The 13,341-nt window shown below is 31.0% G+C and overlaps 1 protein-coding gene across 1 annotated transcript in view; it reads left to right on the top strand.

Moving 5' to 3' along the window:
• Positions 1 to 10,912, top strand: part of LOC145326713 (neuronal growth regulator 1-like) — a 53,453-nt gene extending 42,541 nt beyond the window's left edge. The window contains exons 8-11 of the mRNA XM_080170091.1: positions 1,167 to 1,237; positions 8,801 to 8,864; positions 10,487 to 10,600; positions 10,895 to 10,912. Of these exons, the coding sequence (XP_080026217.1) occupies positions 1,167 to 1,237; positions 8,801 to 8,864; positions 10,487 to 10,600; positions 10,895 to 10,912 (267 nt within the window). The remainder of the gene's footprint in view (positions 1 to 1,166; positions 1,238 to 8,800; positions 8,865 to 10,486; positions 10,601 to 10,894) is intronic.
• Positions 10,913 to 13,341: the final 2,429 nt, after the last annotated feature.

The following is a 13,341-nucleotide window of genomic DNA, read 5'->3' as shown; positions in this document are numbered from 1 at the left end:
AAAACATAGAACATGACAATTATAAATAGCAAATAAGAGTTAGAAACATTTTTTGAAAGTTAAGCCAGGTATAAAGCAATGTTTGGGGTGCACTGTTTTAAAATTTCAATTAATTTTTAGTATAGAAATAAAAATATTGAAGGAAAATGGTCCATTTCAAATAAACAGAAAATTGTTAAACAAACCATTTGTTGAAAATCTAAAATCATTTATTATTCATTAGTTTTCTGATTGGAAAATCAAAATAAAACATTATATGTTATAATGCAAAATATCAAATATTTTGAACTTTATTTTAAGAAGCAGGAAAAATATTCATTAAAAAACAAAGACGAATTGCTCATGATCTACTTTTTATTATCTTGTAAATCTGCCTCAGATACTATTTTTGGGTAAATCCTGGGCCCCTCTTAGCCGGAGGCCTTATTTGTTTTTCAAAAGCCACTACAGAATGTAAAACTTCTTATCAACAGCGGACAATACAGCAGCTACCTTTAAATTCGAGCGCTATTGTATGAAGAATCCGCAGCAGAGTCACGAAAAAGTACACTGCTGCCGAGCCATATTTAAATCTTTAATTATTACTTTCTTTAAGAATATTTGTCCCTAGCCGTGGCTCTGCAGAGGTCGATAAGTTTTAGTAAACAAAACAACACTGTTTCTTTCTTTGGTATTTTCTTAGTATTCAATCTAGGTTCTCATTTTTTAGGAGCATAAATGGTAACAAAAAAGTTGCACACGTTTGTCCCTTAAGTATGTTAGGAAAGGGTTAATATTTGTTGTACTGTAGAGTGTGAAAACTTAATAAGCAGAATACTTATTGAAAATTATAAACAAAATTCTATTTAAACTAGTTACAAAATTGGGTAAATACAGGATTCCTCCATATTAGGACTTAAATACAGATATGCTTCACTTAAAATATTGTAACTTGTTGTCGTTGTAATAATTGTACCAAAAATCATATGAATAGAATAATTTTACCAAAAAATTTTTAAATGGACAAAAGGACATTATCTTAACGATTATAGAGTTGCTACGCTTTCTAAATCTTACCTAACTACTACAGAAATCACAATGCAAAGTTTGAAATCGAGAGGACAATTCTAACATGATATATTTTCAATAATTCAAAATATAAAGAATAATTTCTTTTCTTTTTTCAGGCAAACATATTGGGAAGCAGAGAGAAGCATGTAAAAGTTGGAGACCCTGTCAGTATTACCTGTGAACTCAGGAATCCATTTTATTAATTTTTTTTGACATGGTAACCATGTTTCTATTACTTGTGGTAACTTAGATTGTGATAAAAGACACCTTGACTTTCGAAAAACGTTTGATATTAATTTGTAACCTAAAGTATTTAAATTGTTTGATGCGCCCCTAGCCTATAGGAGAATATTATAAAAGAGCCAGAATAATGGCCTAAAAGTAAAATAGTCTAAAACCATCCTGGGACCCAGGGGCGTCCAATCTTTTTTATTTGGGGGGGTAAAAATTTTTTTTTTTGGGGGGGGGGGATAAAATTTGCTTGGGGGGGTAATTACCTCCCCCTGATATCTGTTGGCAAGGGTAAATTTCTCCCCCCCCCCTAAATTTACCCACGGGTTAAAATTTTTGGGGGGGTAATTTAATAATGTGAAAAGTACCTACCTAATTATGAAATATTTAGTAGTAAAAATGGGCGCGACGCGCGCCAAAATTTTTTTGTTAGAGATTATTTTTTTTGGGGGGGGGGGATTTTCCCACCCCAAAATTCGTTTGGGGGGGGGAAACTTGTAAGTCCTTGCTGGGACCTATGTAAATCTTCCCTAAATAGGAGCACTCAAATGTTCAGTAGTTGTTGAAACCTTAAACTTCATACAAAAAAAACTTCTTCAGTCAAAAATTCTTACTACTTTATATAATAGGATTATGACTTGAAAAAATTGATAATAAATTGTAGCAATAATCTGGATGAAAGAAATCGGGGGTATAGAAAAGTAGTAGGGTCTACGTTTTTCTGTTATATAAAATTATGCTTATCTTGGTCATTTTTTCACAGTATTCAAATTTTATTTTCGGCTAATCTTGTTTGTTTATCTTTTTTTGTTTTGCCATTATCTGTTTAATTGGATATAACTGAAAGGTATTCTCCATACACATATAGTAAACCGGTTAAGATTTTGTAAAACTGTTTAAATTGAATATTATTTAAAATATTCATACATCAAAAGTCATGAATTTCTTTTTACAATCCAGGTTTCATTTAAGGAATCAATCTTTTTAATGATTAATATATTTATAAACCTCTAACAACCACTGTTAAAGGCTGGTACATTGATACTAGTAATTTGTAGTAGTGTGACGAAATAAAAGAAAATGAACTAAAGGTCAAATATAAATATTCCATAAGTAGAATAGCAGAAGAAAAAGAAAAGACATTACCCATAAAATTTTTGAATTTTATTATAAAAATGCAGTTTGATTTTTCTAACAGTGCATGTTTGGCAATCTGTTGGTCAGTATTACTCTAGTTATGGTATAGCTGCACTTCTTAACCAAATAATATTATTTTCCTAGAGCAGATAACCTTTATAATCTTTAGTGATTTTGAAAGTTAGTCATCCTAGAATTACAATAAAAAATCTGACAATAAAAGTCAAACTGTCTTGAATACACTTTTTCTAATGTTCCAGAACCAACGATTTATCTGTTTATAGCTGGTGGTGCAGTATCTCTAGATAAAAATATTCAATAAAATCTTTTATTTTGACTGTGTATCATGCATTTCTCCCCTCACACTGAACTCAATTTGTAATCATTTTTAAAACAAGTTCCCTTAATGAGGTTCCGTAAATCAAGGGAAAATTTCTATTACTAGTGCCTTGCAGGTTTAGGGACGACTCACTCTAAAGTTGCAGTAAGAAATTTTTGTTATACCTCTAATATTTTCCTCTAATAATAAGAAGAAACTTTTTGATTTCATTAAAAAATCTAACTTATATTTGATAAATTTTGGATTTAATCTTTAAGAAAAAGGATATGGTTGTAATTATTAGGCAACTGCCTCAGAAGAGATTCTAACAGAAATTTAGTGTTGTAAGGAGATCATGCAATTACAACATTAACCACAGATAGTCAAGGACATCCCAAGTCATTTCATCAGGACCTATGTAAAGCCTCCCTTAAAAGATAAGCTTGAATAAACCAAATAGAGATCCTTTGGCTTATATTGGTTATTTTTAACTTAAATAAGTAATTCATTTAAATATGACTGACATAAGTTTCAGTTTTCATAAATTTTATTATTATTATAGCTAATGATTAAAAAATCTCAAATAAATATTTTTCTTAATTTACTGTTTTTGGTAAGTTGAGGGGGAGGGGGTGATATAATTCCGAACTGGAAAATATTTACAATTTTCTTGACTAATTAATTCTTTTTCGAACATTGACGCATTCATAATTACATGATACTTTCCTGGTTTTTAGTAACTTGTCTACTTTTAATTATACTAGCGGCTACTCCCCTACAATACCCCAGGGGCACTTAAGGTTGAGAGGGAGCAAGAAGTTCAAAAAGTAAAATAAAAAAATATGGGTGGGTGGAATTTTTTATAAGGGCTATTTCTTTTATGAGGGTGGTGATACTCTCCCCAAAAATAGTATAAACCTATAGGTTCAGCTGTTAGCAAGATTTTTTTGTTCAGACATACACACACCCACAGACATCCTGTTACTTTTATACAGTATGTTTTTTTATAAGAACTTTTTTGAAAGTAATTTTGCCAAACTTATAGTTATCAGAATTTAATGATTAATGATTTATTTTCTTCGTTTTTTAAGACAATTAGTAGAATTCTAACAAAAATATTTCAGTTTTTATTTTAAAAGTACAGTAAAATCAAATATTTAAACTTAGATGTCAACATCTAAAAATGGCTTTAGCTCATTTTTCTTATGATCAAATGTTCTACCCTTGCAAGAAAAAAATTGGATTTTCAATATTCGACATTGGGGGGCCAGTACTCCCTCCCTGGTTGAGATATGGTTTTCTAACTTTGTATGTTCTAGTAAATGTCCCTAGTATTACCTGTATTAATTTTTAGCTCTATATCTCAAATTAAAAGCGTTTTGCAGCCATCAGACACCCCCAACCCCCCAAAAAAATTAAAAATACCCTCCCCCCAAAAAAATTTTTTTTTTCTTTTTAAAACTAAAATTAAAATAGTGGGGTCGACTACCCCCCCCCCCCCCATAAAAAAAATTTTCTCCCCCCAAAGAAATTTTTTTTTAGATTTATTTTTTAAAATCTAAATTACGAAAAATTGGTTTGATCAAACCTCTTGGGGCAAAGCCCCTAGAGGCTAGGGGCGAAGATGCTAGTTAGTTATAAAATATTGAACTCATTTTACATGAGTCAATTATAAAACTTTAAAAATCCGCGAAGAGCCTAGTATTGTTTTTATTTAAGTGAAAATTAATTGGTGTGTAAACGTATATATTCAACCAAAACTTCATAGACATTTACCTTAAGTTTTTATTGAAAAACAGTAAAAATAGGAGACCAAATATATAGCATAATATTTGAAACTGTTAAGATTTAAATATATCTGTGCTTTCACTAAACCAATTATCGGACCACCGAAATCACTCCCCCCTTCACCACTATTAGTTACAATTAGTAAACCGTATTTTCTATACTTATTTTAGGTATTTTTTTTTAACCTGACAAAAAGGTTTAGGGGATTTGTGGGTCTTCATATGTATGTGTAAAGGAACCTTATATTCTTTGGTGCTTGATTGCTGAAACATTATAATAGAAATTAGAATTCCTTCAAAAGTTGTTTATGTCTACATTGATACCTAGAAATATTACATTCAATGAAAAATATAATTATATTCATAGCAAAATTATTTCATACAGGTAAGAACACAATTCAAATTGTATATTCAAAGTTCAAAAACATCAAAAAGAATGAAAATATTGAAAAAATATCAAATTAGTATATAAATAGGTGAGACAAAAGTTTTAGGGAGGTTTAGATTTATAATAGATTAGGCGGATATAATAATATGTGATAAAAGCTACCTAAAATAGTTCTACTTTATTCCCTGGTAATTACTAAAAATGTCGGGACAAGGAAAAAATTCAAGTAATTACAACTTACAAACAAATCAACTTTTTAGTAGCGAAGCTACTCTATAATTTGAAATGTCCGTCTGTCCGTCTGTCCGTCTGTCCGTATGTCCGTATGTCCGTCTGTCCGTCTTAGTTTGGGGGAAACGTGATTTTCTCGGCTCCTATGAAAGATAAAAGGCTGAAATTTTTGACAACATTTCCATTATCAAGGAGCACAATTAACTATATTACATCAATGGCGGTAAGACCGCTTTTAGCAGGTTTTAGGCTATTTTTGTATTTTTCACATTTTTCTCCATATCTTTGGTGTTTATGGTCCGATTTCCAAAAATTTTTTCAGTTATAGAATTAAAATCAAATTTCCTGTCGTTTCAAGAAAACAACTATGACGGTCAGACTGCCTTTAAGCAGGTTTTAGGCTATTTTTGTATTTTTCACATTTTTCTCCATACCTTTGGTGTTTATGGCCCAATTTCCAAAGTTTTTCAGTTATAGATATCAAAATTAAATTTCCTTTCGTTTCAAGAACACATCAATGGCGGTCAGACTGCCTTTTTGCAGGTTTTTGGCTATTTTTATATTTTTCACATTTTTCTTCATATCTTTGGTGTTTATGGTCCGTTTTTTTTAAATTTTTGTAGTTAAAAATATTAAAATTAAATTTCCCGTTGTTCTGAGCATCCAGTATGTAATTTACTTTGACCGTCAGTCTGTTAGTCATAGTACTGAAATATAAATAAATATTAAGAAATTAAAAACAAATGTTGAAAAGGTTTCGTAATTTTTCCCTAATATACATGCTTTTGTCAACTAATATCTAAATTCTTATTTAATTGTTTATGCTTCGCTACTTATGGATGTTGTCATCCTTGTTATATTTCTTATTTTGTCATTTTTGTGAAAATATTTTGTATTAAAGCTACTTTTTTACGTCCGTATGTTCGTCTTTCAGAAATTTTTTTATAGACACAATATTCTTGGCTGCCATTACAGATAGACCTTCTTAATCCATAGACTATCTCTAGCCTTAAAATTAGTTTGACATATTTTAATGCTATCTGGAATTACTTGTTAAAATACTTTCCTATTTATTGTGCTTCGCTTTCTTGGAGATTTTCACCCTTGATTAGAGTGTATGTAGTGTAGCTATAATTTTTGTGATTTAATGAGGATTAATTGAAATGTAGCTATAGTTGGCAGTTCCATTTATTTTATATTAATTTTCAGCGTAGCTGCTAAATAAGTAAGTTCTGAGGACTGCACGCTCACGAAAAGTCGAAGTGCTAGAAAGTGTGACGTCATGATAATACATCTAAAAAGGAGGGATGAGAGGAAAAGTGGAAAAGGAAACCCCTAAGAAGAGATGGAAGTAGAGGTGTTTTATGACGTCATACATGACACTTTCCAGTACTTAAGAAAAGTGTTTTAAAAATTTAATGCATTTATAAAAAGTTAAAGAAACCAAAAGAAAATATTGGAGTATGATAGTTGTTTACAATATATGCCACAAATTACTATAAAGTAATTAACTCTAAAATACATATGTACATTTTTTTTTATTTTAGCTTAATACTTTTACACTACTTATGCATATAATTGTATTTTCTTGAAATATATTTGCACATTCTTAAAACCTTTTTATAAAATAGTTTAATTCTGATTGATGGCAAATACAATAAAGCTAACATACGCAAATAAATACAATGTTTTAAACCATTGGAATTTTGAATATATCAGTGCTTTTACTCAAACAATTTTTTTTGTTCGATGCTGTGAGTATTGGTGCAAAAAATATGACGTAACAAAAAAATTAGCCAATGAGAGGCCACTATAAATTTTACCATTGGTCAATAATGGCCTCTCATTGGCTAATTTTTTTTTTGTTACGTCATAATCAGTCAGACACTATTACTGTGTTCACTTTATTCTATTAGGTGCCTACTCTTCAAACTTTTACAGAACCTAACATAAAAAATTTTTTTTTGTTCGTTTGTGTGGCTTTGGGGAAATATAAGTAGAATCATAAGCGTGTAAAATGGGGGAGTAGGGGGGCATAGACACTCCCGTTTGGTAAAATCCTGTGCACGCCACTGAGTAGAAGTAAATCATTAATTTGTGGATGTAAAGTTATCAAATGCTATGCTGAAGTCTAGGTACTGTAGATAATGTAATAAACTACTCTAATTTAACTCTAATATGCTAGCTGAAGACACGTTGGTAATGTAAATGGAATTTCTTGGCTTTAGTTAGACAGGACAAATCCTGTGAAATTAATCATTTTTGTCAAGTGCATCCTGTTAAATGTGGAGGCATTTGTTGATATATAATTTTAATTGTAAATGTCGACAATATAATAATTCAAGGCAATTATCTTGAAGGGGGAACATTTCCATCAATTTAGCTTGCTAACATGGAACTCTTTTGTTGGTCAGTTTGTGTATCTTGTGTAAGATCCAAATGATATTATATCCATTATCCATTCCCAGTTATATGCGCTATTAGTGTAGGTGAAAATAACAAAAGGTGGTTTGATAATTTGAAGTAATTTTTTTGATCGAGTAATGATTTAAGAAGATAAAAAATGTATTGATTCAATTAATTTTTTCCGTGTGTTGCCAGTGAATTAAAAAATATTCAGGAAATTTCCAATCTTTCATTAATTCTTTGTATTTATTTTTATCATCCGGCAATAACCATGGAAACAATATTAATGGAGCAGCTTCTCTACTGTAGAAAAAAAAACATGTATAAAATTTAACCTATAAACCTTACTTTGTGTTGTACCCTTTTATCTGCATATGGATTTGTGGTGAAAGTTGTTCCTAGTTATTCAAATCACATCCCAACTATGCTTCATATTTTATCTTTTATCAGTATCCACCTGATATTTAATTGGACCATAAAAACTCCCCAGACTGAAAAAGTGGATTTGTGTGTAAAATGGCTAATATTGCTAAAAGACTGTGGTTAATCCAAGGTCCAGTTATGCATTATGAAGCCCAGTAGGGTAAGAGTTCCCAGTAGATATTTTATTCAATAGTGAAAGTTAGTACTGTACCTTTCCACTTCATTTTTATTTCTTTGCTTTTTGTTAAATTTCAATCACAGGTATAAGAAGATGGTCCTCCCTAATATTTGCCCCTGAAATAAACCCGCATAATAACCAAAAAATGCGGGAGATAATTTATATGGTTCGCAAACACATGAATAGTTATTTCTCGCATCGTATTATAAACGGCTTTCCGCCGATATAGAATGTACAATTATAAGATTAAAACTAGTTTTTTTAGCCGAAAAATTGTACATTTTTATATTCGTAGAAAGCTGGATATAATATGATGCTAGACCTAGTTTTTTCGTATGGATGAGAACCGGTTCCTATCCAACAGATTCGAATGAATACGAGAAAAAAATTTCTGTATTTTCCTCCACTCATCTCATATTTTTCCTGCAAGAATCTTCATTTTATAAATGGAAGGCATTTAATTAAAATTAATAAGCAAATGAAAATTTAAACTGTACCATTTTTAAAAATTAAAATATGCTGTGCTTGTTATAATCAGAGAAAATCGCACACTTATAGATGCAATTGATATCTATACTAATAGAAAAGGCTAAATAGTTTTACTATAAAAATTTTATTTTTTGAATATGTTATAAATTGGATAATCACAGAGAGAACGTTGGCAATCCTGATTTTGTGTTCTGGTTCCACAATAAAACTATGATCAATTTCCAGGTAATTTTAGTAGTTGACCACCCTGTGTTCTCGTTCCACTATAAAACTATGATTAATTTCCAGGTAATTTTTATAGTTGGCCACCCTGATTCTGTGTTCTGGTTCCACAATAAAACTATGATCAATTTCCAGGTAATTTTAGTAGTTGACCACCCTGTGTTCTCGTTCCACTATAAAACTATGATTAATTTCCAGGTAATTTTTATAGTTGGCCACCCTGATTCTGTGTTCTGGTTCCACAATCACAGAGAGAACGTTGGCAATCCTGATTTTGTGTTCTGGTTCCACAATAAAACTATGATCAATTTCCAGGTAATTTTAGTAGTTGACCACCCTGTGTTCTGGTTCCACTATCAAACTATGATAAATTTCCAGGTAATATTTATAGTTGGCCACCCTGATTTTGTGATCCGGTTCCACAACAAAACTATGATCAATTTCCAGGTAATTTTAATAGTTGGCCACCCTGATTCTGTGTTCGGGTCCACAATAAAACTATGATCAATTTCCAGGTAATTTTTATAGTTGGCCACCCTGATTCTGTGTTCTGGTTCCACAATAAAACTATGATCAATTTCCAGGTAATATTTATAGTTGGCCACTCTGCTTCTGTGTTCTGGCTTCACAATAAAACTATGATCAATTTCCAGGTAATTTTTATAGTTGGCCACCCTGATTCTGTGTTCTGGTTCAACAATAAAACTATGATCAATTTCCAGATAATTTTAATAGTTGGCCACTCTGATTTTGTGTTTTGGTTTGGCAATAAAACTATGATTAATTTACAGGTAATATTTATAGTTGGCCACACTGATTCTGTGTTCTGGTTCCACAATAAAACTATTATCAATTTCCAGGTAATTTTTATAGTTGGCCACCATGATTTTGTGTTTTGGTTCGGCAATAAAACTATGATCAATTTTCAGGTAATATTTTTAGTTGGTCATCCTGATTTTGTGTTTTGCTGGTTCCACAATATCAAATAACTATGATCAATATCTTTCAAAGGATTGATATTACTTGAATTTTGGCAATATATTATTTTAAGCAAGTAAATACTAGATTTGGTGTTTATTGTCTGTGTACAGTCATTCTTTGGGTCTATGCTATACATGGTTTTGAAGTACCCAAAATTGAATATTGAATGGTCATATAAAATAATTGATACATGTATGAAAAAAAGCATAAAATGCATAAGTCAGTAAAAAAATGCATTTTTTATATTCTTTTTAAATTGCGTTTTGGCATTTTGTGGAAATATGAAAATCATTCTAATATCAATTCAACAAAAAAAAAGAAAAATCATTGCAATTTAAAATTTGCAGTGAAGAATATTTTATGTGAGAAATTTCAAATGTTATTAGTTTTTAAGTATTTTTCAATATAATGTGAATACAGATTTTATTTTAAACGCAAATGATAATGCCATTAAGTCGTGTATAATAAATTTTATATGAATAAAAGTACAGATTGATAAACATATAGACTATGGTTTAATAGGAACTGCGTTTCTAAAAAAAAAGTATTTTTTGTTTTCTATCACTTTAAGCCATCCAAAAAAATTTTAAAAGCACTGCTTTGGTTTCGATTTTACCTCACTAACAAGAACAAAACAATTGCAGGACGGCGTAAAAGTGCAGACCTCGGTAATTGGTCCTGACAACTCTCAGCTGTGGTTGGCCTCTCCCAACACGACCATCTCGAGGCTGAATATACCGGTCACCAAGCTTAACCATGCAGGAATAGATCAGAATTCATTTTGTAAATGTTTTTTTTTTTAAGTGGACCAGCAACAAACTTTTAAAAAAAAACATAGCAATGGTCCTCATTTTGGTTATGTTTCGTAAGGCAGTTTTCTCTTATTCTGAAAGAAAGATGAAAGAACAAGGATTTAACCATCATTTTTAAAATAAAATAAAAATGCTGAACTTGCAGCACAAAGTATTATTATAAGGGAATATAGAGCATATGAAAGTTTCTACAATTTAGTTAATTATCTCTTACACTGTTTGTTTGTTTTTATCATGTAGAATTGGTTTTCAAAATGAATAATAAAACTAAATGAAAAAAATAAACTGGAGCTAAGCAAAAATATTATTTTTTTTTGGCTCATCAAAACCAGTTAAAATTGATAACAACTTCGAAGTTTGTACATTACTAAATTATGATTTGTAACCAGGACTGTATACTTGTGCCCCTTCCAACAGCAGAAATGACTCCATCCGGCTGTTCGTCTCTTCAGGTAAGATTCATATTACAGAACAGCGTTTCTACTAATTGTCTTTAAGTTGGAAATTGTGAAGAGTGCTTTTTATTTACATCTCTATTTTATAAAAAAAATAGCTTATAGGAGTTGGTATGCATAATCAAGCACCAGACCCCAGACGTCCAAGGGGGTGGGGGGGGGTTAATGGGGCGATTACCCCCCCCCCCCAAACGAATTTGGGGGTGCCGTAGGCACCCCCAAAATTTCTTTCATTTTACCCCCTCCATTTAAAATTTACCCCTACCCAAACCATTTAGGAGGGGGTATTTACCCCCCAAAAAAATTTAACCCGGGGGTAAATTTTTTTTGGGGGGGGTAAACAAATTTTACCCCTGCCAACAGATTTCAGGGGGGGTAATTACCCCCTCCCCCCCCCCAAGCCATTTCCCCCCCCCCTTACAAAAAGCTTGGACGCCCCTGCACCAGACCCCCTTTTGAAAAATTCTATGTAGTAAATCCCTCACCCATTGCACTTGGATTTCAGGGGGGGGGGGGGGGGTTCATAATTTTCTTCTATTCAAGTTTGATTTTATCTAATTTACAAAAGTTGTATTTTATTTATATACTGTATCTCTTAAAAAATATCGAAGTTTCCTTTATAATGTTGTTGTAATTGACTTGCGTTCCATACTATAAATATATATTACCTAATAAAACACATTAAAAATGTATGAAGGGTTAATCATAAAAATACGATAAACTGCTTTCTTATGCATAATTTGTAAACCATATTGACTTGAAACTTTGAGTTATTGCATGTTAAGAAATAATATGTAATATACTTACAATATAGGCATATTTTATTAATATAGGCCTTTTTCTAGCAAAGCTTCTATATGGTTATCCTTATCTTTACTTTCAACCATATTGCCAGTTACAATTGCAGCATTGCATCTCAATAATCATTTTCTGTAGTTGTCAGTGGCGGGCACAATAGTTTTCATGGGGGTTGTATTTTTTATGGTCGTCAATTCATGGAGGGGTTGATCTCCCCTCATACACTCCCTCCCCCACACTTAAGCTTCAATATATTGGAAATATTCCTTATTTAAAAGTAATTGTAAGTTTGATTAAGTGCATGTTCATTGGGATCTATGAAACGGCAATTTTAGGGTTGCTTAATATCTAAATTCATCCCGACATTGATTAATTCGCCTTTATTTTTTAAATTTCCACGTAACCAATGGATATTATTATCCTTGTTAATATTTTCATAAGTCAATTACTTAATATATTTTTTCTAATAATGTTATATTGAGTAAGGCATGTTTCGTAGAAATGAAGAAATATTCATTTTGTCCAAAATTTACATTTTTTCTTGCGAAATTAATATTGAAAATAATAATGATCAACTATAGTTGTTTCTACTTTATTTCTTCTATATTCATATCCCTATATCCCTGGGTATATACTTGTCTTGGGACTAATAATGATCAACTATAGTTGTTTCTACTTTATTTCTTCTATATTTATATCTCTATATCCCTGGCTATATACTTGTCTTGGGACTAATAATGATCAACTATAGTTGTTTCTGCTTTATTTCTTCTATATTCATATCTCTATATCCCTGGGTATATACTTGTCTTGGGACTAATAATGATCAACTATAGTTGTTTCTACTTTATTTCTTCTATATTCATATCTCTATATCCCTGGGTATATACTTGTCTTGGGACTAATAATGATCAACTATAGTTGTTTCTACTTTATTTCTTCTATATTCATATTCCTATATCCCTGGGTATATACTTGTCTTGGGACTAATAATGATCAACTATAGTTGTTTCTACTTTATTACTTATATATTCATATCTCTATATCCCTGGCTATATACTTGTCTTGGGACTAATAATGATCAACTATAGTTGTTTCTGCTTTATTTCTTCTATATTCATATCTCTATATCCCTGGGTATATACTTGTCTTGGGACTAATAATGATCAACTATAGTTGTTTCTACTTTATTTCTTCTATATTCATATCTCTATATCCCTGGGTATATACTTGTCTTGGGACTAATAATGATCAACTATAGTTGTTTCTACTTTATTTCTTCTATATTCATATTCCTATATCCCTGGGTATATACTTGTCTTGGGACTAATAATGATCAACTATAGTTGTTTCTACTTTATTTCTTCTATATTCATATCCCTATATCCCTGGGTATATACTTGTCTTGGGACTAATAATGATCAACTATAGTTG

Source organism: Acartia tonsa, chromosome 1 (genome assembly GCF_053477335.1).
Source record: "Acartia tonsa isolate MP-2025a chromosome 1, ASM5347733v1, whole genome shotgun sequence".
In the NCBI taxonomy this organism is placed as follows: Eukaryota; Metazoa; Arthropoda; class Copepoda; order Calanoida; family Acartiidae; genus Acartia; species Acartia tonsa.
Note: the sequence above shows the minus strand (reverse complement) of the source record. Positions and strands in the feature narration are given on the sequence as shown.